The 27,656-nt window shown below is 36.6% G+C and overlaps 1 protein-coding gene across 5 annotated transcripts; it reads left to right on the plus strand.

Moving 5' to 3' along the window:
• The first annotated feature begins 3,342 nt into the window (after nucleotides 1-3,342).
• On the plus strand, nucleotides 3,343-5,731 carry LOC122418161 (uncharacterized). Of its 5 annotated transcripts, none has more exons than XR_006262453.1 (7): nucleotides 3,343-3,457; nucleotides 3,559-3,676; nucleotides 3,890-4,353; nucleotides 4,426-4,592; nucleotides 4,688-4,760; nucleotides 4,870-5,092; nucleotides 5,197-5,731. XR_006262453.1 is itself a non-coding variant. In XM_043432227.1 (5 exons), the coding sequence occupies exons 3-5, from the start codon at nucleotides 3,967-3,969 to the stop codon at nucleotides 5,370-5,372; spliced, it is 495 nt and encodes a 164-aa protein (XP_043288162.1). In that variant the 5' UTR covers nucleotides 3,343-3,457; nucleotides 3,559-3,676; nucleotides 3,890-3,966; the 3' UTR covers nucleotides 5,373-5,731. The 5 variants fall into 5 exon arrangements, 2 of the variants coding, with proteins under 2 accessions (XP_043288162.1, XP_043288163.1); XR_006262451.1 differs by having other exon boundaries at nucleotides 4,455-4,592; XR_006262452.1 differs by having other exon boundaries at nucleotides 4,455-4,592; nucleotides 4,870-5,064.
• The last annotated feature ends 21,925 nt before the right edge of the window (nucleotides 5,732-27,656 follow it).

Raw genomic sequence — 27,656 nt, forward strand, 5'->3', positions numbered from 1 at the left:
AAAGTCCAAACTTTCATCAAAGGGCCGAACTTCAAAATTAATTCTGGATAATGAATTAAATAATGATGCTTCGGACGAAGTTTTGGCTCTAATTTTTTTCGCAAAACAATGTAATCCTCAATGATCACTTGTAAGTACGGTAAACAAGATTTATGAATCGTAGGAGCAGAAACTATTTAAACTATTTCTTGGAGAAGAAGAACAGCCAGCCATACTTCATTCATAATATCATAAATCTTATCCTCAACTAGCAAGGGGAACAGTTTAATTAAAATGAATAATTGCCATGCTCCGCTAACAATTCTCTTTTTTAATTTTAATATTGTGCATGGTTTATCCCTCATATCCTGTCTAGAATAATCAAATAATTCAATACGTTCATTCAACAAAGCTAGCGAAAACCATCCGTCTTCGATTAAACGATCAATGTAAATTTTCAAATCGTACGCAACCACTCCCTCTAACAAATCATGGGCGAGACAAGGCGGCAATCCGGGATTACAGACATGAAAATGCCTCAGCTCATTGAACTTAGAATTGAATTTAATGCCTTGGTAGTGATTATCTTTTTCTCCCTTCTGTTGTAACGCGTCATTGTAATTTTCAATCGTTCGTCGTTCATACGTTAAAGATTGAACTTCGTCATCATTAAATTCGGTTCGGGTTATCAAACAATATCGACAGAAATACGTCGCCATACTGAAGTTCTCGACAACACCACCGAGTGAATGACTGCCCAGATTGTCACCTGCGATGAAAACGAGTGATCCTCTAACTTGTTCGCCGGAAGCAAGCTGGAATCCTTCTGATTCTATTTCTTTGAGATTGTCTACGATTTTCCCATACACTTTGTCATGATCAAAGTGTTTTTCCTTACAGAGTGCAACCAGTTTAATCGAATTTACGTGCGATCGTACGTGTTCCGGAAGGTCCCCAATTCCCAAATAGATGCCGATCAATTTATGTTTATGTACAGCAGTTCCGATCGGATTGACAACTTCAAAAGCGTCTTGATATAAAATTAATTTTAAAGCACTTGGATTTTGTTGAAAAAAAAAACGGAATTTTTAAATACAAATCCATCGGTAAAGTCTGTTAGAACATCTCGTTCCCGAATTTCAAAAACCCTGCGGAGCTCATTTTCCAAAGATATATCTGTAAAGAGTTCTTTTAAAGTTTCTTGAATAGGAATGTAATGGAAAAATACTTTTTTTCCGTGATCCGTGAACAAAACTACCTCGACAGGTTCTGCAAAGGCGCAATGTTTTTTATAAAAAATTTCACATTTGTAATCTGTGTTCAATTTGTTAACAGACATGTGAAAAGGGTCATCGCTCAAAATTTGATTCACCACAGAGACAAGTTCATCTGAAAAAATATTTTTTTCGTTCAAGCGCGCCTCCAAACTGGATGTGACCAGTTTCTGACTTTGTTTTTGGGCATTTAATATACCCTGAGTAATAGTCTGAAGTGTTGATACTGGGACCAGTAAGTCGCACTCTAGGATCAATTGAATTCGTTTGATGCGGATCATCACATATAATGATTTCATCTCGGTCTGGTGAACAACATTTCTGAATTGGGTGCTGTTGATTATCAACGCAGCTATTGTCAAGACTTGAATTGTTGCAGCTCGGTACACATGCACTCAGACTGAGACATACGCTAGTTCCCATGGAACTTTTATGTTTTTTAGATAGATGTCCGGTGAAGGAAGGTAAAATATCGTATTCCTTACCGCAGTTGGGGAAAGGAGACTTAATTCTTTCTTAATTACGGATATGCGATTTGAGATGTTTTATCATTGCTCGCTCTGACTCCAATTCTTCCATGCACAGAGGAATCGGGCAAGTAAACTCTGTATTCACATTTCGAGAGGGACTTTGAATTTTGGCTTTTCTTGGGACAGCTTCATGCGTTCGCAGTAAATGAGATCGCAAAGATACTTCCACTCGAAAAACTTTTCGACATCCATTGAATCCGCAATGGAAATTCTGAGATATATTTAAATGTAATTTTCGATGTTCCAAATACGGTGCGAGTCGTTGCGACTCATAATTACAAAACTGACATATATACATCGGGTCTGGAAGAAGAAAAAAAATCTTTATTACCATAATGAAGATACGCCCCATAGATGAATTTTATTATACTTGAAATGTAACCAACACACATTAGCGTAAAACAAACAAGGAAAGCCCTTTTGACATCACTTATAAAGTATATTTTCTGGTACGCGATAATGGAAAATAATGAATTTTGAAGTTTATAGGAGGATAGTATGGAGTTAGGCAAAGAGCGATAGGCGCATGGTCAGTAATCTCCCAAGTCAAGCAGCCTCGATCGAGGTCAATACTTGTATGGTTAACCGCTTTGCCATCCATCGACGAACTGGAAACTCAGTGAAAATAGTCACCGGCATATGCCGGGTTTGACAGTGTTTCCTGACTTCATCCTTATAATCTGTGATTGTTGAACTGAGAAAAAAATGGCAGAATCCTATTATCGATTGCTATTATTTCAAAATTGGCAAGTAAAGTAAATACCGATGTGGTAAATTTTATGGAGAATCTATTTAGACATCTCAGTGGTAACATTTCATATACAATGGAAAAATTGTAATTAATCTGAAGGATAATGTAACTTTTTCTGAATACTAACGGTTGATATATTTCGTTTTTGTTATCTAAAATTTCATTTCCTTCAATGCGGATGAAGGTTCAGTTTTGTTAAGCCGCGTACACACTTGAGCGCGAATGCGAATGAGGCAGGCCGAGGCCGCAAGAGCGCGCAAGTGTAGACGCCGATCCGAGGCGCGGCAAACAGCCTTGAGTCGTGCGGCGCAGGGCCTCAGGGGTACTTAAACTTAGCCCCCCTATTTCGACTTTTTTAATTTTTTCTAACGCGAATCGTTTGAGGGTCGTTTGACGGTGTTTGTTTGATCAATTAAAACGTTTGTTGGATCATAATAATTCTAAAAAACGAAATTGAAAATTTGAAAAAAGTTAGCCCCAATTTTTTAATATTTTTATAGTAGCAAGGTTTAATTAGGGTCAAATCGACGCGGAATCGTTTGACGGTGATGAATATACGTTTGTTTGATCACAGTTATTGTAAAAAGAAGAAAAAAAGACATTCCAAAAAATGTTTGATGATCGGCCATTTCACCCAGAGCAGTCAATCTCAAAAAATATCGCTGTTCTTCTAATTTTCACTGAAACCATTTTATAATCGTTTGGTAGTGATTGTTAGATCAATTGAGACATTTTAAAAAAATATAATCACTCTAAAATACGAAATTACAAATATCGCTGATATGAATATATAGATACGCACGTTTTCGTGGTTGCCCAGGTTGCACGTATATTGACGTGTTAGGTTATGATCCCCGAAGAGCTATTGCGTGCGGAGTGCAATTCAATAAATGATGAATCATGGTTAATTAAAAGTAAATAGGGTAATTATCAGTGATGTGATTAATTAGTGTTTATTAATAATAATAATGGTCATAATTAATAATTCTTGAAATAATCTTTCATAAAAATCTTTTTCCTCAAGAGCGAGCCTCCAAAGTATCAGGAAATATCCGGCGATTTACAGAGCTGCAGTTTAATTGCAATCAGAGTTTTACCTCTAGTATTACTTCAGGAAAATCAAGTTCAACCTGGATTGCAAGGTAATAAAATTGACAAAATCATTCTTGTTTGTCATTTATTTTGACAAATTTCATTCCCTCGTTATACAGTGGATATAATAACTTAAGCTCTAAGTATTCCAATGAATATGAGTAGAACAATGATATATATCAATCCGCTCTACGAGGATGAAGAACAAGGGTGAGAAGTGAAGAACAAGATTGCCAAGAGAATTGAACAAGTTCTGTTCTAAGTTTTCAGGACGTCATCCTGGACGGACAAGCAGAATATAGATTCTTGCGTATTTGTTAGGAGGCGTTATCATCTTTCAATGGGGCGAGACACAAGGTCACCGTCTTCTGCTGCCTCAAATATTCTCCGCAAAGAGCTTCAATTTACGGTGAGTCATAATAAAAAGCTACCCCCTTTCATTGCAAATGACCGAAATTCTATTGATTTTCATTTCAGATTTATTTTGTTCGGGTTCACCACTGTCAGATTCTTTGGCACTGCGAACTATCACACCCAAAACCATGCAGGCGTGACTTTGCAAGAGATTTAACAATATATTTCACTAGAACGGTCCGGTCGCTTATAGAGTGGCAATATCTGTTTTTCAGTGGTTATGATAGGAAAATAATGATGACAGCGTTCTCGAACGTCCTTGAGCACCGTGTGACTAACAATGACACGAGATTGAACGAGATCACAGTCAAAGGTGAACAGATATTCACGGATTCGCAGATTTTTGGTTTTTTTTGGATTTACTTGAGTTTCAATGAGAAAAAAGTAACGAGTCAATTTTTTTACATAACGAAGGCGGCGTTAGAACGAGAAGCAAATTTCTCACGCTACCTTTTCAGTGGACTATCATTCCTGTGCTTGTCACAATTGTGAAATTTTGTAAACGAATTGACGGCTGATGTGGAAGCAATTGCCGTGGAAAATGACACCGAGGTTCGTATTGTATTTTTTATCTTTTGTCAAATGAGAAATTGACTGAGTTATTATTTTTTATATTCATAAAAACAATTATTTTTTAAACGATGCAGGCTTTGGATAGCGGGAATGACGAGAACGGTGGAGACACGATACTTGATCCAGACGACGGCTCTGATTTACTTCGTAAGTATTTTCCGGCTCCTTTCAAACTGTTCATAAGTTTTGAACTTTCTATGTTAAGGAAATTGATCATTTTTCGGAAATCTAATTTTCAAATATTTTGGAATTGAAGGTATCGTTGATGAGGATGAAGAAGAGGAGGATCTAGATCTGCTATAAGATTCAATACATCATAGAAATTTGAACCAGTATATCCAAGATTTCCTAACAAATTTCTTGTCGCAGAACTGCTTCCAAGCTTTCGTTGAGCATCTGACACCACCGGTTCTCACGAATTTGAATATAAACGCGAGTTATGCGTGAAAGAGTAATGATAAGAAATGAAATATAAATTAGTGAGTTTTTGCTCGGGCGGAAATGACCCAGCGAAAAATGGTTCAAAGAATCGTTTCTTTACACTAGAGAACTGCTGATTCCATATTTTTCATCATTTTTACAGATCACAAAGCAGACCGCCATGGAGCAAGTGTCGTTCGTGATTTCCGTACAAGAATAAGCACCCGTGACTCCTTTACCGCTCCAGATTTACCGGATGCCTTAAACAGTATTTTCCTTGTCCTCGCGAACATCCAGGAACCACCGATTGAACAGTCCACGGTCTCCGACGCCACGTAAACATCGACATAAATACAAATTCTAAAAAAAAAGAGTTATAAAAAACGGAAAAAAGTCAAAAAAAGACTCCAACTCGTGAAAGTTGAAAAAAACTTGATCTCATCCGCTTTTTTTGTCTACATAAGATTTCGACCGAAATCGTTGTTCGGTAACAGGAGAATCTATAAATCTATATACTGAGCTTAGTTAATCAATTTTTATCAGATAATGCGCTTTTTTCAATCTTCTTGATAATTTTTTTCTGTAACGACTCAATGACCGATTATATTTATTGGTAAATAAATTCCAGCTAGGCGTAAGCATCTATGTCGACAATTTCTATGAAAAATCAAATAAAACCTTTCAAATATTCATGAGAATATGAATTTTGAACAAAATAATTGATTTCAACTGAATACCAAAATTCTTAATCTCCAACTCCTTTAGTCCTCTAGTCATATTCGTGACAAATATTGGTTCTGGTGCTTCTCATTTTTTTTCTTATTTATTTAACAACATTAGTCGCTAAAAGGAATTTTTTTCGTGAGGTATTCATACATTTTGCACAATAAATATTGATATGAAAATTATTTCTTCCTCAGTTGTCAAATTCGCGAGGGAAAGAAGAGAAGAAACTCCTAATAATACATCGGTCCCCATTCATAATTTTAAACTATGAAAATGAAATTCGCCTCCTTTAACCGAAAATTTGTGTCTTTACAGAAATGAGGAAGTTCGTCGATATTATTATCGATTGAAGTTTCCGAATTTAGATTCAAAATTCAACGAAAAATTCGTCAGTATCATTAGAAGCAGGAAATAGTAAAAAAGGAATGTAAGTTTTTATGAGAATTACTCAATGCTCGAAACTTTGAGAGACCATTGTCGATTTTATCTCGAATGGAAACTTCGTTGAAATTTGAATCATTGACGTTTTTCTGGAAATTTTTTCTCGGAAGATCCGCTGTCAGGAGTTTTCGCCAGTCGTGTTTTCCCTCGAGAATTTTGAGCTTTGCTAGCCTTAGGAGGGAAGGAGTGAGGTCTTTCGGTGCTTTGCAGTCACGAAACCATGTAAAATTTGATAAAAAACTTTAATTGCCATCAAAATATCTTTTTCTATAAAAATTTCAAATGTTCTCTGTAATTGTACTTTTTGCAGTACAATACAATGTTGTTATGTCAATGATGGTGATTAGATAACTTTTTCCCTCTCTACTTGAGAAAATATATATTACTCTCTTGACATTCCTTAAACTCATTACTTTAAATTCTTCAAAACTTTTTATTGTTGTGATGAAATTACATCTGTTCGTAACGTTTTCGACAATACGCCATATTACTACTCTAGGGGATTGTTTGTTGCAAATAACAAAAGTTAAAAAAATTAAGAAGATTCAAAAAGACTGAAAGATTATTATTAGAGCGAGGGACAACCGGGCAAAGCTAATATCAATATATTATGTTATTATATGCAGTTAATCACTTATACAGCTATCCACTTTTATAGTTTTCTTAATTATTTTTATTTATGCTTTTTCCATTTTATTATGTTCTATTTTGAAGTCCTGGCGTGGATTGGATGACTCCAGCAAGTCTGAAATTTAAAAAATGACTATAGGAATACAAAAGGATGATAGGAAAAAGTTCTTTCAAAATTCGATATAATAAATCAATATACTAATTTTTGAAATATACAAACTCATGATTTACGAAGGATACAAAACTTCATATCATAATTTTCATTAAAGAGCATATCAAGTTGCAACAATGGTAATTTATTGGTTGTTCTCATTCATAAAATATAATAGTATCACTTTCGTATCGCTCGTGTAATCGAAGAGTTTATAAGATTTTTAAAACTTTTGTATTGATAACCTCGCAAAGTCGCAAAGAACTGATGTCCAAGAGTTGCAATGGGGTCTCGTAATGCTCCGAGGCGATTCTTCGCATCTAAAGATCAAAGCAAATCATTCAATTTCATCTATATAATCGAAACCAATTATTAAATATACTGAAAAAATCTGAATATGGTGAATATCGAATGGGAAATGCAAAAAACTAAAGATGCGAAAATACAGAAAACAACAAGAAATAAAGTTGAAAAAAAACAGTCTGTATCTTTGCCATTCGCGTAAAAATACCTCGGGTAATCTGGAACTTAGTACCGCTGGAAAATCATGATGCTCATTGTAGTAGCCAACGTTGAATGTTATGAAATTCAATGGGTCATCATTACTGTCGATTTCAAAACCCTTTTTCCACATGTTCTGGATGTAAACCCATGACCATGAGACCACCTCAAGTATACCAATACTTTACCACCTGAAAAAATATTTTTCAACTGAATGATTTTTTTTTTCCAGTTGATTGCATCGAAATATGAAGAAGTTTCGAGGCAAGTAACGAAATTTAAATAAGTTTACCCAGTATCTTTTTTGACACGTACTGAGTGTGACGTTCAAATTTCAATCTACACCGTAGATTATCGATTGTTTGTCGAGGGCTCTCCGGAGACCTTTACCGGCGTTACCATCTTTGAACAGCTGAAACAAACTTTTGAGTCAGAAGATATCGCAGAAGCGTAATAGAAGTTGGCACGGACGATGTTAATTCGTTCGACATAATGTTCAAGGTACTTACGTTAACGGATCATCAGTCTCTCGCTAATTACGAGTATTCTCGATTGAAATTGTTTGTTTCTTCGTGTAAATGGCCAAGTGTGGTTCGATAATTGTTGTTGGATTGGAGGAAATTTGTTTTTTTTCCATATCATTGAAGGTGTCCCAAAAGCCGCCATTTCTTAACGAATGTGCAATGTAATGTCCTGGCATGAATTGAATAACTCCAGCAAGTCTAAAATATAAAAAAATGACGATTAGGAATATAGTAGTCATGTTCTATTTGTTAGAATTAAGATTTCTTATAATAATCAATCTTATTTTCTATAATATGCATTCAGGAACATATAATAAAGGGGGAAATAAATTATTTGAATAATTAATATATACAAATAAAGATTTAACGTACCTGTACTCGAAACTTGTTTGGCTATTCGAATCCGAAAAGGTCATTGTCTGTGGAATTTTTCCGAGAGAGCATTGCATTGCTTTTTGCAGATTTTTACCATCGCGAACATCCAACTCGATGAATACGTGTTCTTTTAAAAAGACTTCACGCGTATATTGTCCGCCATCGTGACAATGGATATTGTAAATTTTCGGATAAAATTGCAGAGCTTCTTGCAGTGCTGATATTCCCTTCCGGTACAGAATATTATGATTCGGTGCAATCGTAGAATATTCCCTTGTTTTTAATCCACACCTTGGACAGTTGTTGATCTCAATTTTACTCGGGCATGACTCGAAAAGTTTGTGAACCATTTGTGTAACATTACATTCGGCATCAATGTTATACAAGATGACATTATTAGAATCGATTCTTTCAGCGTTGGCTTTACTCAAGGAAAACAGAATTTTTGCTCGTTCGGTCAAAACACACTTTGATGCGCCTTTCGTGATAAATTCCAACACAAATTGAAGAGTCCGATTCGAAGATGTTTCCATGAATTTGTAATACTCCATGTTGTCAATTCCAGCTGTTGCCAGAATTTGTATCACCGAATCGAAGGCACATGTATTTCGAATGAGATAGGAACATTTGTCCCATCGCACCGCCGGACAACATGAACCATTGCGTAAGAGATTTATTTTTTTGCGATGCATGTTTTTTTCAGCTACAAGAGCATTTTCATGACGAACGTCTGGATAAGGTTTGTAATATTTCGTATGAGTTTTGAATTCCTTTCGAGTTATGACATTTTTTATCGGTGTTGAAGAAACAATAGCAGGATGAGCTTCATTGACTTGCAAAGCGTTATCATTAGATAATAGATCTTTTTCTGAGTCGTCAACTCTCTTTGAGTAGCTGTGATCAGTCCGTTCTTCGATGGAAATTTCTTCTTCTTTCGAGATATTTATTTCTTGTCGTTCTGTATCACTTTCCCGGCCAATTTCTTGATTGAAAAAGATTTCTTCTTCAATCCCCATTGTTATTTCTTCTTTTTTTAAATTAGCTTCATCATTCATATTTTCTTCGAAAGGAATTTCCTCTTCTAATCCAATAGTTGTTTCGTCTGCATTATTGGCGTTTATATTGTTATTGATCGTTACTTTTCGCTCAAAATGCGATGCTATACCTTTGTTTCGCCAATTCTCTATTTCCATGAAGTCAGGGTCATTATTAGTCTCTTCTGCGGCCGGTGTAGACGATGTACAATTTGCGTTGTCGTTGTTTTGATGAAGACGTTCATTATTGTACTGAACGATTCGTCCAGAAACGAGACAATTAGTTTCTTCAATGTCCTTGATATGTTCTCGAATGAATTTATTGATCGAGATTGGTAGCTTGTAGTTTTTGAGAATACGGTGTTTCACATCATTAAAGTATCCTTCTGCTGGACTGGATGATGCCCGTTTCGCGGTCGGAGGTTCTCCAACTGATGACCAAATCGGAAACTCTTTTGCGACTGGAACGAAACGTTCAATGAAGTCTGGTAGATAAAAGGGATTCAAATTTTGGCCGATTTCTAGCAGTTTTTCTGCTTTGATAACTTGAGCATCTACCCATTTTCCAATGTCCGATTTATCCGTTTTCTCCGGCTCGTTATTGTTTTCTTCAAATTCTGCGAATTCTTGATCAAGAGGTGCTGCCTGTTCTGATTTTGTTTCAGAAATGTTTTCATTTCCTACGATATTTCTTGTAGCAATCCATTCTTCTAATTGTTTCCGTGCGCTGTTCGGTGTGTCATATTTCTCCAATGCGATCTTTGAATCGTCATGCGTGTGCAATCCCACAACACATGTGAGCAATAAAATTTGTTGGAAGTCAGCAAGTTCCGTAGCTTCTAACATGAGCGACACACATCTCACGAAGAAATCTTTGATCGCAAGCTGACGGAGATTTTGGAAGCATGAAAATCCACATACCATCTTTGTGAAATGCGATACATCGACGTGTATAAACGAGGCTGGTTCTATAGAGGTGCCTTCGACGAAAGCTTTGAATCGGTCGTTAATGTAGGCTTTGATTGTTTGGTTGTTGAAAATGATACTGATTGCCATTAAAAGCGCGCGAGAATAATCGCAAACGACTTTTTTGGGAACCTTGGCCCCGTTTTCGAGCCATTCCTTCAACATTGCCATAATATTACCAACAGTGTGACGCTCCGACAACATACCGTATATACACGCTGTCATTCCATCAATATTAATGACAATAGCGTAAAGAAAAATATGGCCAGATTTCGTCCCATTCGATCGTTGTAATTTCGTCACTAGACCTCCCGTTGCATCAATGCAGACGGTAAGACGATTCTTCATAATCCTTCTGCACTCATGATATATATGACGTTGTGAAGCTGATCCATATATAACTCGGAAAGGAAATCCTCTTACTTCATGTATAGTTCCACTGTACCGCGGGTTAAGAGCCATATCCTCGATCGATTTTACGATATCGCGAGAATCGTTTTTTTTAATGCCGAGTTCGTCGTTGATACCGTTTTTTTTTGCTTCATGAAGAACACCAAGATTTGGTAATATTGGTGGCTCGATGTCTCCCGGTCTCATGAGCCTTTGAGCTTCTATCTTACGATATTTTGCGCTACCTTGAGATTTCAAGTTTTGGACAGCATCCTGTCGTCTTTTCCCATTGAAAGGCCTCTTAACCATAGCGTGTTTTTCATGGCGCGTATCTTTCGTTTCAATGTAGAAAGTCACTCCAGCGGTATTAGACTTCTTTTCTCCTCTACCTTTGATGACATTTTTACAATTGGAGCTCTTACAAATACCGGAAAAATTAATAAAATAACTTTTAGTTAGTGGATGATAGCGAACTCGACTACGCTTGAAAACAAATGCGCACGGCATTCGATATTGTAGCCAAAATTCTGAAGCAATAACGTTAGTCCACACTTTTTGCCGCAGTTGAAGGTCGCCATCATTGCCCAAGGGTTTGATTTTATTCCAATTTTCCTCTGTTAGAACCATTTCTTTTATCGATTCGTTTTTTCCAAAACACTCATCTTCGGAATCAAAGTCGTCATTATTACTTGGTTCACTGTGCTCTGAATCGCAGCATAAATTGTTTGAGTTGCATGGTTCCAATATCACCCCCATTTCAGTGCGTGCTTGAGACAAAATTTTTCTCCTATTCTGATGGACATTTGTGTAAAAACAATGGGCGCTCCATGAAAATTTCATTTCAGCGAGTGCTTGAGACATCAGTTTCCATACCGGATCTGACCAAGAGGGTAATTTGTTTGTCTGGAAGTGTTCGATGAACTGTTTGATAACAGTAACAGCTTTGTCAACTGGTACAGCACAAGGACGTGGCATTTTGAAGCCCAATCCTGTAAAAAAGTTGTTTACGTAATGATTAATTTCAATTTATTATTTTAGTATTGTCTGCTACTCATAATTATTAAAAGTTTAACACAAGAGAAGAAAAAATAAAGTGTTTCAAGAAAAATTCTGAGTAGAACGATTCAGGTAAAATGTTTTTTGTTTTCTAATGTTGTAAATCTAAGGATACATGCAGTGTCTTAATGCCATTTATTAAAAAGGCAAGGTAAGACGCACGGCATATCTAAACTCGAAGTTAGTCGCTTCCTTCCAACTTCTAAAGTTGTTGAACTGTACCCAAACAATAGCCGCTACAATAATGCAAAAATTACCGATTTACGATTTACGAACATAACCTGTCAACAAAGCAAAAAGTATTCGGTGTTTGATTTCAAACGTCGAATACTATATTTCCGCATAATATTAGAAACAAACAATGAAATCAGCAAGTGTTTTCTGTTTTAATCTCTATATCTTTTGTTTTTTTATCGTCTCGTTGAATTTTCACACACACGCGGAAACAAAGGTTTTACATTCGAACTTTTCCGGTAAAGAACTGGTATAAAAATATTCATAAATATATTTACGCATAATATTAGAAAAAACAATTAAATCAGCAAGTGTTTTCTGTTTTAATTTCAATACCTTTTATTCTTTTATCGTCTCATTGAATTTTCACATACACGCGGAAACAACGGTTATTCATTCGAACTTCTCTCTGGTAAAGAAGTGTATAAAAATTCGTACGTTCGCCACGTTATTTTGATGGCCAGTTTAACCGCTTATTTTTTCAACCAATCAGATTCGTCCAATAAACAAAAGAATAAACTGTCCTAGGGCGGGTTGTTCAAACTTCTAGGTAGCTTATCTGGCGGATAAAAACATTGGCTTGTAGACCTTTAACTGTCAGATAGGCTTATCTATAAGTTGGAACAACCCGCCCCTAGGGTCATTTTCTGCAACGCGGTTCAAATTCAGTTTAATTTTTTTCAGTTTCAAATGTTGAAGAAAACGGCCATTTCGATCACTCAGCATTTATATATAACATTTATATGCACGTTAATCCAAGTTTTAATCCGAGTTGAAGCTTGGTTCATCCTATGTCGAAATTATATGAAAAAATGTGAACTGAAATTGAACTGCGTTGGAGAAAACGGCCATTAGGTTACTTTCGGATAACTTTTTGAAATTTGCTATTAGGAATTTGTACATTAACCTCATTGATAATTTAGTTTCGTGCGGCAAATTGATATAACGGAAGAAAAAATAACAGTAGCGAGTAAATTGTTTTTGTGAAAAAATGTAGAATTATTATGATATTCAATGGCTATTGCATTTTGCCCATGCAATCTATCCATTTTAAAAATTATTTTCAAACGGACGATTTATCATTTGAGTAACGAACTGGTCTAGCTAGAATGAATTTTTTGTAAAAAAAATCCCAAAATATAGTAATAATTTCTTTTGTCATATTTCATACTATAAAGCGAAGTTCGTTATAGAACAAACCATATTAAAATTCAAGTAATTCAGATTATCTAATTCTTAAGATACAATACAAATCAATTATTTTATTGTTAAAAAAATGCCGATACTTATTCATGGACTAAAAAACACACATATTTCAAAAGGTTACTTCCAAACGATACAACTATATTATGAAGTCCCAACATTCAGTGAAATGTTACATCTAATTACAAACAAATCAAAATTAAACTTTTTTTTAATCGCTGGAAAAAATCGGAAAGTTTTCAAAAAAACTGTTTTCACATCTTTTCTTCTGAATGATGAGTTCATAATGAGTTATATATAAATATAACGAAAAAAAACGTACCCGAACACTGCATAATGAAGAGGAGGATCGCTGTCTTCATCGACGCCCTTAAGCACGACCGGCCATTCAGTAACATAACGCAAAGTTCATGATCCCCTTGATGGGCTGTAACTTGTGGAGTAGTTTTTTTCCACCGAACCGACCGCTGGGTCTTGCGTCTACGTTTCCCGAGAGTGAAAGTTTTTTTGCTCGTAACTTTGGTCAACGCCCGGGAATGAAAGTCAAGCGATTGTTGCAGCCCTCTTGTATCGCCTTTGTCTGTGATACGCGGTACAGTTCCAACTTTTCCGACATACTCAACCATTCGTGGATTCCAGACGCCGTGATCTGCTTCCATTTCTTTCAGGGTTTCTACATCAAGCATCACTTTGACTTTGTCACGTACATTGAAAGTCAAATGATAAGGACTTAATGATGTACTCGTTACGTTTGCATACTGAGTAGATGCACCACTCTCCGACGATACTGTCATCACTGGCTGAGTCAAAATCTGTAAATACTCCTTGTAACATGTTCCGGCCGTGGCTTTCTCGATGTAGCGAAGATCCGCGCAACCTTCGTAACCCAAACGATACAAGTTCATACTTCTCGACGACCATGCTCTACTCTCGTTATCCGAACCACGAATATCCATCACTCTTCCTGTTTTCACTGAATGTTTAAAGTTGAGTTATTACGTAATTTTTCCTCATTTTTTTTACAGCTATGAACATGAGTTACATTCGAGGTGGTTCGAAATTTATACTAACATTTATACATTTCTAAAAGTTATAAACATTCAACGTTTGCAATGTCTATTTCTAGCTCGTGCTTCATTTGTAAATTCCTGAACAGATAACACTTCGAGTCATTATTTTTGATATCTCAAAAACTTTTCAAATATTGAGTTTAAAATGAACCAGAAAATTTAATGTGCGTCTTCTGCAATCTACTCAACAAATAATGTGCTATTACAATATTTTTGAAATTTTCAGTATAAACATTGTCAGTGTTGATCAAAGTTTTCTCAACATTCTATTCATCCAAAACCAAATTAATAGTATATTACACACCTAGGGAGGGAAAAAAGACTACTTCAAACCGCGGGCAGAATTGTGATAAGCACGCGGTTTGAGGTGGTCTAATTTCACTCCCGTGGAGTGTATATGATTTTTCTGTCCGACGCAGGCGGAATGCGGCAACTTCGGCCCGGAGAGCAGAAAAATATATTACCACGTCCTCCATCATGATTACCCCGTTCTCGATCAGGATCCCTCACGACCTTATTTCCAATGAATATTCCCTTGAAAGATTTTCGTACATCCTTCTTCGCTTTTAATTGCTTACTGAAAGAGAAATACATTTGATGACTCGAAGGTCTAAATGTTATCCAAATATAAGTCTCTGAAGATTTGAACAAAAGTGACAAAATCTCTTAGAATCTATAGATATATTAGCATTATTTTTTTTTCAAATAAAATTTTTGAGTTATTTCAGAGTTGAGTAAGGTAGAATCGAGAAATAGTTGGAAATCCTCTGGCACCACACCTTTATGTTGAACTGCTTGTCGAAGCAATTGAAGAGTTAATGGATTCACAGTGCTCACCTTTTGTATTTGCTATATTTGTGATACTTTCTATAGACTTTCTTCCGTTCAGAAAGACTGGTGTCCATCAGTGATTTCAGTATACGCAATGTCATTTTTGATCGTAGACGATGTAGCCTTTCTTCGTAGTAACCAAAATTAGTCCCCATTGCAGTATGCAGAGAATCTAAACAGGATTTTACAATTGTCAAATCAAAGTAATACAAACATGGAACGGCTGATTGCAATTTTCTTACTATCGATTCAATCAGCGAAGGCTATGACGTCAAATAAAAAGGAAAGGTAAACAATTAGAAAATGAAACAAATACATAAAAAATGAAATAGATATAGAGCATTTTAATAAGATAAATGAGTTCGCTTTTATTTTTATATCGTGATATATGCCATTGCCCGATAGGTAGAGCCTAAAACAATGATAAATGACCGTACGGTTTGAGCATAGTGTATTATATGTACTTTCAATTTTTTCAACTTAATATATATTGAAGCAATATATCACTTTATTACAAAAATATGCCAGTATCCTTTCCAATTCTTTTATTCCATTTTCATCAAGGGTGTTGAAGAGTGTGTAATGATACATAATATATGATGCAATTATTGATATGATATTAATTCATATTTAGAAAGGCTTTCTACATTTTAACGACATTAATTATAAATTGATGCATCAATATTAATAAAATCTCTAAAACAGAGAAGATTGCTGTCTGAAAATTCTCCGAGCTAATGCTTCGAACGTTTTGACCATGCGGTCGACATTTTCGGAGCACTAGTATTTGGGTAAGTATATATTTTCGGAGCATATTGCTCGGGAAAAAAAATTGGAAACGCGATCATTTAATTGGAAATTATAGATCGATAGCATACTTACATTACACAATTACTACCTTTTGTTGGTTCGATGCTGGACGATTAGCTACATATAACACAATACACTTATATAATACGCTTGAAATGTTTTATATCGCACTCGATCGCTCCTCGATGAATTTTTACGACTGAACAGCTTTCGACTAAACGTCTACAGTCACGGTACAAAAATGTCAAAAGTGAATAAAGTGATGCTTAATTCCTCGAGAGATATGATTACGTGCAGTTAAAATTTTTCGAATATAACTGAAGCTCGAATTTCCCAAAGGGATTTATTTAAGTGACATATACTAATCAACCACTACACAATTGTTCCGAATCAATTCTGAGTTAAATATATAAGCGGTATTAAATAGCAAGTTAGAGAAACACGAATCCTGCATATGGTGATTATTGCGAATATGGCGAATATGAACGATGTTCAGATGGTTGAGATGAACGTCAGCTGGGTGTATCAGAAAAATCGATCGGACTTCGACGAAATTTTCTATTTCCTATTTTAGAGTGATTATATATTTTTTAAATGTCTCAATTAATCTAACAATCACTACCAAACGATTATGAAATGGTTTCAGTGAAAATTAGAAGAACAGCGATATTTTTTGAGATTGACTGCTCTGGGTGAAATGGCCGATCATCAAACATTTTTTGGAATGTCTTTTTTTCTTCTTTTTACAATAACTGTGATCAAACAAACGTATATTCATCACCGTCAAACGATTCCGCGTCGATTTGACCCTAATTAAACCTTGCTACTATAAAAATATTAAAAAATTGGGGCTAACTTTTTTCAAATTTTCAATTTCGTTTTTTAGAATTATTATGATCAAACAAACGTTTTAATTGATCAAACAAACACCGTCAAACGACCCTCAAACGATTCGCGTTAGAAAAAATTAAAAAAGTCGAAATAGGGGGGCTAAGTTTAAGTAGCCGGGCCTCAGACCGAGCCAAACATCGTGGATCGGACTGCCTCATTCGCATTCGCGCTCAAGTGTGTACGCGGCTTTAATAGAATCATGAAAGTTCGTTCCAATTGGCCACCTCCAACAAGAAAAGATAGCTGACTATCCTTGACTTTTATGTTATCGATAGAAACTTCGGCACATCAAGAGACTGTGTGCAATTTGAATATTAAATTCAATTTTGTTACATTACATTCCAAGTTATCACTGTATTTTTTTAATGTCTTCATTAGAAACAGACTTCTTGCAAACAAATCCACTTTCTCAGTTTGAATTTTTTAAACACTCTGCCGCAATTCATGTGATATGAGTCCAGTACTAACATGAGATTCATTCAAAGTTTGAAATTTTTCCTTTTTGTGTGGGATCTTTGCATGAGTTGCATGAGCAGAACACTCTTTCGAACGCAAGAGCGACCGAGTCGGTCAGTAGCGTAAAATGCTTTATGAAATTGGCATGCAACGTGCTGATATTCTTTTCTCAAATTGGCTATTGTAGTTACTCACCAGTTTTATTTTGTCCGAACAAATGAAATTTCCTTGGAGGTAGTTTTGTCCAATCGTTTTCGATATAAGTATAGGATTCACTGTGAAATTTTTCCACGTATCTCCGGCGTTGAATCACAAACAATGTTTGTTTCACCAGTATTTCCTTGTATAAACAAAAAAATGGCTTAAAACTAATCAATCAAGTAATTAATGACTCAATAATCTATCTGAATTCACTATAATCTAAAGATCAGCTCGCAATTTGTTGCAATAAGAGAGATCGCTTCGATCCCAATATGAGTTTCAATTTTGTTGTTTGGTACAACAGCTAATTGCCAAGATTGTAAGATTTGTGGGGTTAAGTGAAATGCTCAACTTTTATGCAAAGTGATTAATGCACCTTACTAGTCTAATATCGTTGCAGAAAATATAAAAAATTTAGCTCAAATATTGCTAAAGTCGAATTCCGACGAAATATGAGGTTATGTCTCACCTACAAAATTCAACCGGTTCGTCTTATATAAATCGCGAATTACGAGTTTCGTTTTTTTTTCAATCAATTTCCAGTTTTTCGTGCCGACTTCACTCTCTTGCACAAAATAGTTAAAGCACTCGCAAATGATTCAGTAAAAATGCCTCAGAACAAAACTCACTTCGCGGAATCTGAATGTATTTTTCGGCAATCATCAATACATGAGGAGGCGGTTTAGTCGAACATTCCAGAACAAAATGGGCGGCTTGTCGCGAGGAGGCTAGTAGAGTAACTAGGGGAGATCTAACCCACGGGATCTCAGGGGGGGTGCGGGGACGGGGAAGCGCGGGGACCGGCGCGGGGACTGCTGCGGGGCAGGGTTCGAGGAGTGTGGAGGGGATGTGTTACGGGGTAGGGTCTGAGGAGTGTGGTGGGTATGTGTTGCGGGGGTGTGTGGAAGTGGATGGTTAAGTGGAGAGAGAGAGAGAGAGAGAGATGGAAAGATGGGGGTGAATGTCACCGTTTTGGAGGATTCAGGGCAGACTTTTTAAATATCCATCATTAGATCAAATTGTTAATTTATTCCTATTACTACTTACATTTTCTATTATTCTTATTATTACTAATATGCTTATTATTACTATTATTCTTATTATTATTATTATTCTTATCAATATTATATACTTATTTTGATTTTTATAAATCTTATAGTTATACGTATTCTTATAATATACATTCATATTATAAAGAGCCTCCTACAACAAAAAAAAATCGAAAATTCTTAATTTTTTATTCAATTTATTCAGCAAAAAAGAAAACGTTAAAGAATGAAAATCACTCACCATCAATTCATGCATATCCTGCACATCCTATCAGCGATGAATAAGGAGAGCGGCCTCCCACAGTTACTACACCACCGGTCATCGAGGCTGTCATAAACCCCTCGCAGGTGCGTGAAGTGCGCAGTCACCACCCCGTAGACTTCAGGGTCGCGGATAAAACAGCCCGCGCACACGAAGTAGTCCCGTTCATCCGCGTAATACGATTGAATACGACAGCTTTGAGACATCGGTGTAATGGTTGCTACCGACTCTAGCTGCCGCATCATCGCTAAATGCGAATTACATTCATCCACACCAATTTCATAATTGGGTGAAGCAACCCGTTCACTATTGGGGAACTCGAAAGGCCCTTCATAAAGCGATAAATCGTCCTCCGTTTCATCACTCATTACACAATTCGCGTCCCTTTCTTCATCTGCAATATGAATTTCGTTGTGAACACAATCGCCGTCACTAACTGAAGCTGCACTCGTACTTTCATTAGGTTCAAGATCGATGACTTCAATTTCGCGCTCGTAAACATCCTCATTCGTGAGGTCGATAACTTCAAATGCAAACATTTTTTCTATTTTTTTTATTTTCGCGAACTTCGAAACAAAACTTCGATGAGTCAGAAGAGACGTAGACAGCAGAGTGATTTTCCTCGTGAGAAAAATGTCCTTTTAACTCTTCGTAGAAAGAAAGAAAAAGAGGGAGGATTCTGCATACTCTCAACACTTTAACGAATAGCAAGCATTGAATCCCCTCCAACGACTTTCCACCAAAATTAGAAAATGTACAACTGAACTTTTCCAGCAAAAAAAACTTCTACTGCTGGGAAAAAAATCTAAGGACCCGCAATGACCTGCGAGTGAGGAACGAAAAGGAGCGGAAGTTTTTTTCAACCATTTCAAACTACCCATGAAATTCATAATCAAATTTATGACATTCGAAGTATGTCGAATATCCGCCATGGTGTAACTAACTAAGATTTACTGACACTGAAAAAAAAGTGTTTCGAAAACTTTCTACGGAAATGCCCACCCACGCAACTTTTCTCAAACCAGATTTATCTTGATCACTTAATGGGTTTTTAGGGGGACGGAGTATTAAAAAATATATCATGAAATGATTTGGGGTAGTAGAACGGAAATTCTAATGATGAAAGTGGGGAGGGAAATATTTAAAAGACATTGGAATAAAAAATGGGATCATTTCTGAAGTCGAGGTCGAGATGGAGAGGTGTGCAAGTATGTATGCTATCCACCCGGCGAAACATCCATTGGCATTAACAGCAAATGAACTTGAATTATTACCGAAGGCTTTGCTTTTGAAGTATTATAGTGCATTCATTCCTGTTTTATGGAATCGTTTACCCAAGTATTTGCAGTGTGATAGTGAAGTGCAATCATATCAATTGTGCTACGATCATTTTAATCAACCCTGGCTACATACGCATATTGATTCTTGTAGACCTAAACGTCGAGATTGTGAAAAGTGTCACATAATGGAACGACTTGTGAATATCTACGCATAAAAAATCCCTGTGAAATGACATCGGAGGAGCTCCAAATTATATCTCCTACCGTCTTTAAACAATGTTTTAGTGAATATACAGATATCCTGTGGGATCGTTTACCAGAATATTACAAATGTGATAGAGAGATTGCATTGTTACGTCGTTGCGTTGAACATTGGAACGTATCGTCGATGGATGATCATATTGACGGTCCTGCTCCTCAACGACGACATTGTTGGAAATGTTGCGAATGCCCGAATGTGTTTGAACAAGTTTAGAATGCAGGTGTTCAAAACGTGTTTGAACACAATATATCGATCACAATATAGATCACGTTTGAACCTGTTTGAAAACGTGTGGAAGGGGATGATTCAGTTTTGGGGTAGGGATAGATGGAAAAACTACAAATAGCAGAGTTCAGAAGAAAAAAGCATCACTTCACATTTTCATAAAGTTGAGTCAAGACTTGCTCTTTGTGAAAAAATCTCAAAAAAACTATATTCATCGTAAAATGGAGTTCGCCGCAATAAACGACATCATCACAAAGTCCTAATATCTTCCTACTAAGAAGTTGAACGAGCTCGAAGTCGATGGGGAATATCTCGTTTCGGATATCAGGATCGCAAACACCAAGTGGGGCAAAAGATACGTTGCCGAAATCAAGAATGAATTCAACATATTCCTGCCGCCACGAGTCGTAATGGCATTCGATCAGCATCCTGCTACATTCAAGAAACTCCTGGAAACAGCTCATAACGGGGAACTTTATATGAAGTATCTTGGTGGCGATTTGAAGGCAATCAAATTTTCTCAAAGAGAAGTTTAATGTTTCTCAACAAATAGAAAAAATGTAAATAGTATATGTAAATTTTCGATGAAGTGTGAGTAATGTTGAAAGAGGAGGAGGAAGAGGAAGAGTATTATATAAAATAAAAAAAAACACACACTCATATATGGAAAAAAAAATGTTTTGTTTATTCAAAAATCCCTCGTTTGCACAATGCATGATATACATATAACCAGTTTTTCAAAGATTTTACATTCATCGTTGCACAATTGAATTTCGATTGGTCGGTATGATGGTCGCATTTCGATGGACTTTTCGGCAGTTTTTTCAACGATGGGCAGTCCAAAGTCTCCAAATCGACAATCTCCGTTGACAGATCCAAAAAGTTCGTCAGCCATAAAGACTTTTCGCCGCCTTTTACGAAGATGGTATGAGAGCCGCGTAAGATAGTTTGAATTATTCCTCTTGCAGCATCGTATGGTATTACACCAAAATCCCATGATAATCCATGGAAATTACGTTCCAGCCATTTGTTTGTCGTTTTATACTTTGTCGGCAGAGAATCCCATGCATACGGTGGTGCGAAGAAAAGTGTGAGAGGTTCAGCATTCTTCACGTCCGCACGAATGATTGAAATTTCTTTGAGTATAAACTCATTGATGGGTCCTTTGAAGCCTTGTAGATCGATGACAAAATCCATGATGACTGTTGGCTGAAGAAGTTGATGGTACGGTTTTATACCAATTTTCTCACCCCACCACTCACAGGATTGTATTCAACGATGCGATCGTGTAGAATGAGACAGTATGCGCATGTTTGTGCTGGAATATTTGTGCTTGTTTCAAATTCGAGGCGCACATCAACAGGTCCAGACTTGAGAGAATCGTTCTGCTTCGAGCAGTCAATCACAATGAGAGGTGCAAATTTGAGAAAATCCGCTTTTGTAAGCCATGGTTCGGCCTCCTTATTGTAGTACATCGGTTGAAAATTTGTATACATATCGTAGAGTACTGCATACTGATTTTGTTCTATATTCAAATTCATATTACCATAAGGATAACATTGTGAATTCAAGTATAATTTTACATCAGTAACGTTGCAATGATCAAAATTACTCGCATTTTGCCTCTTATTATTCTTTCGTCCTGTTTGGAATGCCAGGATCACATATCGAGGTTTTTCCAGCTGCGTTGATGTCTTGACTGACCACACGTGTTTCGATGTCGCCGGTAACATTGGATATTCATACAATTCCCACGTACGAAAACTCATTGGAATTGGGGTATCTTTGGCGATGAATTTCAACAGTTGAATTTTCCGTTTATCCGCCACGGTGACGTATGGAACGAGCCATTCAATTTTCCGTAGTGTAATTTTATAATCTTCAGCGGCTGGTTGAACTATGGCATTATCATCGGAACGTGATCTAGTCAAAATCAATTCGTGCTTTACATTTACCACCATTTTTCGATAATCTTCAGCAAATCCCAGCAGCATGCTCAGTGGTATGCATACGTCAAAGTTGCCTGCTACGTCTACAATTTGTTTAGTCTCCCCGACATCGAGCCAACCGGTGTTCTCAAGCATTGCACTTCTCGCCGACGAATGAGATGTATATCCTTTGATGAGATAAACGTAGAAGTCGGTTCCCCCCCTTTTTTTTCATCAAAGACGTAAATTTAATTAGGAAAGGTTCATGCAATGACCGAAACAAATCTTTCGTTTCAGAGGTCATAAATCCTATACTTTATTACTACCGCACAGGTTGCTGCTGTTTCTTAGGGTTGAAGACATGAGTGGCTTCCTCCGATAGCCATTTCATAGAATTCTGTTTTGAGAAAAACCTGTGTGAAAGTTCATGTAAAAAAACCCCACTGTTCAAAAAGACTTTTGCTAAAAGTTATAAATTTTATTGTCTCACTCCCTCTCTCACACTCTCCACTTAGCCATCACCCCCTCCTCCCTCTCCACGTCGCATCCAGCCTCTTCCTCTCTCTCTCTGACCATCCCCTCCACAACGATTCCCCCTCCATACCCTGCCCCGCAACAGACCCCGCGCCGGTCCCCGCGCTTCCCCCCCCGAGATCCCATGGGTTAGATTTCCCCTAGTTACTCTACTGAGGCTCCGTTGCGATTGAATATAGTTGAAATTGTTTTAAAAAAAAATCACATTTCTAGCTCACAGTACGATGATCATTGGAAATAAAATACTATTTTGAACGGAACAACGTCGGCGATCGTTTTCACCCGACACACGAGACATGTACGAGGTTATGTCTCGACTACGAATCGAGCCGGCTCGCTTTATATTATTCGCGAGTTACGTGTTTCGTTTTTTTCTCAATCAATGTCCAGTCTCTCGTACCGACTTCACTCTGTCGCACTAAATAGTTAATACACTCGCTAATGATTTAGTATGAATGCTTCTGTAGAAAACTCCGCAGAATCTGAATTTATATATTTCGACGTTCGTCAACACGCGAGAACGTTTTGTCGAACATTCCAAAAAAATGCCGGCTTTTCACGAAGAGACTCCCCGTTGCGATTAAATGTAATAAGAATAGTTTCAAAAGAATGAATCACATTTCTAGCAATCAGCACGATGATCATTGAAATAAAATGCTATTTTGAACGGAACATCGTTGGTGATCTTTTTCGCCCGACACACGAGGCGTAACGAGGTTATGTCGCAACCACGAATCGAACCGGCCCGCTTTATATTATTCGCGAGTGACGTGTTTCGTTTTTCTTTTCAATCAATTTCTAGTTTTTCGTACTTATCTTCACTTCCTTGCACAAAATAGTGGAAACACTCGCTAATCATTCAATAGAAATGCTCGTGTACAAAACTTACTTCGCGAAATTTGAATCTATGTTTCGACGTTCGTCAATACGCGAGAAGGCGGCTTTGTCAAATATTCCAGAACAAAATGGGCGGCTTGTCGCGAGGAGGCTCCGTTGCGATTGAATATAGTTGAAATTGCTTTGAAAAAAAATCACATTTCTAGCTCACAGTACGATGATCATTGGAAATAAAATACTATTTTGAATGGCACATCGTCGGCGATCGTTTTCACCCGACACACGACGCATGTACGAGGTTACGGCTCGACCACAAATTCCATCGGCTCGCTTTATATAATTCGTGCATCACGTCTTTGGCTTTTTTTAAATTAATTTTCAATTGTTCGCGCTAATTTCTCTTTTTCGTACAAAGCATGTTTTTTTAAATTCAATGTTGTTACTTACCAGTTTCATGTTGTTCAAAAAATGCGATTTTCGTGAAGATAGGTTTGTTCAATCGTTTTTCGGTATGAGTAGGATTCACTGTAAATTTTTTTTCACGTCATCCCGGCGTTAAATCGAGAACAATGTTGGCTTTATCAGTATTTCCTTGCATATACAAAAAAATGAGTTGAGTGTATCAATCAAATAATTAATGAATTTACTAATTGATAAATTTGATTATCTTCCGAAATTCAGTACGACTCGCATCAAAAGACCGACTCGTTCATAAAATTTGCATTTGCTTGGTTTTTTCCTTAAATATTTTTCAACATTCCTTACCAGTTCTATATCGTTATATAGATGATACACGTCCTTCACTGATGATTTTCTTCATTTGCTTTGTGCACTATATACACGTTTCTTTCACACCAATGGCGCGCGTTTCCAAATCGCGAATAATGTGTTTTGCTCGTGTTAACTTTCCTGCGTTCAAATAATAGAAGGCCGATATAATAAACAAAAGATTCAATATCTAAATATCGATGATTTTAAATAATCGAACGGAACACGCTGCCACTGCATACGAAAGACCAATTGGTCGGCGATCGTCTGGAACGCCTACGAAGCGAGTACGAGGTTATGCAGCGTCGACCATGAATTCAACCAGCTTGTTTAATATGTATACATTCAAACACGTGATGTGTTTGAATGTATTTCAAATAATTCTAATTTTTTCTTATCGATTTAATTAACTCGCACAAAATAGATATATACATTCGCTGACCATTTAGTTCAAATGCTTATTTCCGTATACAATACATTTCGTGGATTCGGTATTCATTCGCAGTAGTCATCCATGCACCCGTTACTCGTGACGACGTAAACTCGTCGAACAATCGAGAAAGAAATGGCGGCTTTTTCAAACGGCTTTGTATTGCGATTGAACTGAAGTATATATATATATATATCAAATATTGTAATGTGCAATCGAAATTAAATTAAAAATATGCGAGTCTATTCGTATTTCAAAAGATATTCAGCACAATGTTATATAATATATTCTGCCAAATATTGTACACGGATGTACTAAAATTTATGTTCATATTATATTAACTTGACATATGAATATAAGAATTTTTACTTTACACATCAAGACTGTAAAATTAATTTACAGTCGTATACTAAACATCGTAGATTTCTTGTAAATTCTATCAGTGTATATGAATTCTAATTTCCACTCCTACTTTGCATTTTTAAAGAAATATGTTGTGATGGTCAATTACACGTATCGTAATAATCGCTTTCAAGTTTGTTACATTTTCCAGGCAGCTGTAATTAAATTTCAAAGCGGTATCGTGGTTTCAATGCTTCGTATCTAATAGCTTAATCAATATACAGATACAGTAATTTTCAATGACAAAATCGGGTTAGTGCGTTGCATGTTCGAAAAATTCTCGAACTATTGTTTGGAATTCACTGTTGTACATATAGAATTCCACATCAGTAACTGAAATTTACGTTCATATTTTAATTTTGGTATACGAGAGCAATAATTTTCTTTTCTTATACCCAGTTTGTAAATTTCATTTGCCGTTGTGTCGTAAAAGTATTGTAAATTTCATATCTTTTTTAACAGTGCTCCTACACAAGAGCAACGAGAGGATATACTCAGGTCCGCACACAGCGACGCAGCAGGTCACAACGGTACGGGGAAAATGAAAGCAATCATTACCCAAATCGCCCGATGGAAGGAAATAGACTAGAACATTGCAGACTATGCCACCAAGTGCGATACCTGTCAACACTATAAAAGGGAAACTATCCGTCAGAAACCAGAAGCAAAAGAAATGGAATATGTCACAAAACCAAATGAGAAAATAGCCATAGATCTAGTCGGATCTGTTCCAACAACCAATTCAAACAACAATTACATCTTAACAATGCAGGACACCTTATCGATATTCATCTAACAAGCACCCTTACAGAAAAAAAAACAGCCACGCAAGTGTTTAGAGCGCTTCATGACACATAGTTTTGCTTCATAGGATTCCCTAAATAAATTCTTAGCGACATGGGCACAGAATTCAATAATGAATTAATGATAAAATTCGAAAAACTTTACGGGATGCAATACATAACAACCACGGCCTATTATCCCCAAGGGAATGGAGCAATCGAGAGAATGCAAGGTGTCCTCAAAAATAATATCACGACGACAGTTCAGAACCAGTCAAATACGTGGGATACAGTGTTGCGAATAATGTACAAAATATGGAACACCAGCATTCATTCAATGCTCAAAATGGCGCCTCATAGTTTAATATTTCCAAACATGCCGAATCTACCAAATAACTTTACAAAACCGGAACCTGAAAAATTAAAATCAAGAGCTGTAGCCTGGTTAAGCCTACTAAGCCCACTTACAAGAAGTAACGATAAAACATTTAAAAAAGTAGATTCTGGAATAGTTCGCCAACTACCAATTTATGATCAAGGAAATAAAATAATGATTTTCAACAAGGCAAAGAAATATTCACTCGACAAACAATGGCAAGGGCCGCATACAGTTGAAGCTACCAATATAGCTAATAACCAGGTGATGATCCTGTATAACAATGAACCCAAATGGATCCATATCTCTCACACAAAACCCTATGTTTATTTTGAGGAAGATGGAGTGCAGAAGGCTACTACACACTGAGGCCTATCCAAGGGACCCTTTTTCAAGAAAGGACCGGGAAAGTACACAGTTATTAGGAGTGAAAAGTGACTCATGCTGTCCATTTAGATCCGGTTTTCGTCCGTTTTGCTGACCTAAGGCAGGCAACGGAAGAGGTTCCAGATAAGCTCGGCCTGGCAAAAGATCCCACCAGGCAATTAGAATTGAATCAAAGGATCCTCACCATGGAAAACGTGTTACGTCCAGAAGGGACGAACGTAATCGGGAAATTTACTTAGTTTTCGCTGCCACCAACCTACACAAAGTGTAGGATTTTTTAAATGTGAAATATTTAGTAGATATTTTGTTTGGTCTAAATGAAATTAAAATAATTAGGTAATTATGGGAATAACCGAAATATTACAATATTGAAGTGATTAAGTATCGAAATAATTTAAGAAATAACGAAAAGGTGCCTATATGGTCCCGTACGGGCCCTGAAGCAGGAGATTGGGTCGCTCAACTAATTATTAACCGGGAAATTAGATTTATTGACATAGAAACAGAAGGTTCGACGAGAACAGAAATATATGTGAAAAGTATGCGAAAAGGAAAGATACAAAAGGGTTTACATCACACGAACGGGAACAATTCTCCCGTTTCGGTCCGCA

Source organism: Venturia canescens, chromosome 11 (assembly GCF_019457755.1).
Source record: "Venturia canescens isolate UGA chromosome 11, ASM1945775v1, whole genome shotgun sequence".
Classification (NCBI taxonomy): Eukaryota; Metazoa; Arthropoda; class Insecta; order Hymenoptera; family Ichneumonidae; genus Venturia; species Venturia canescens.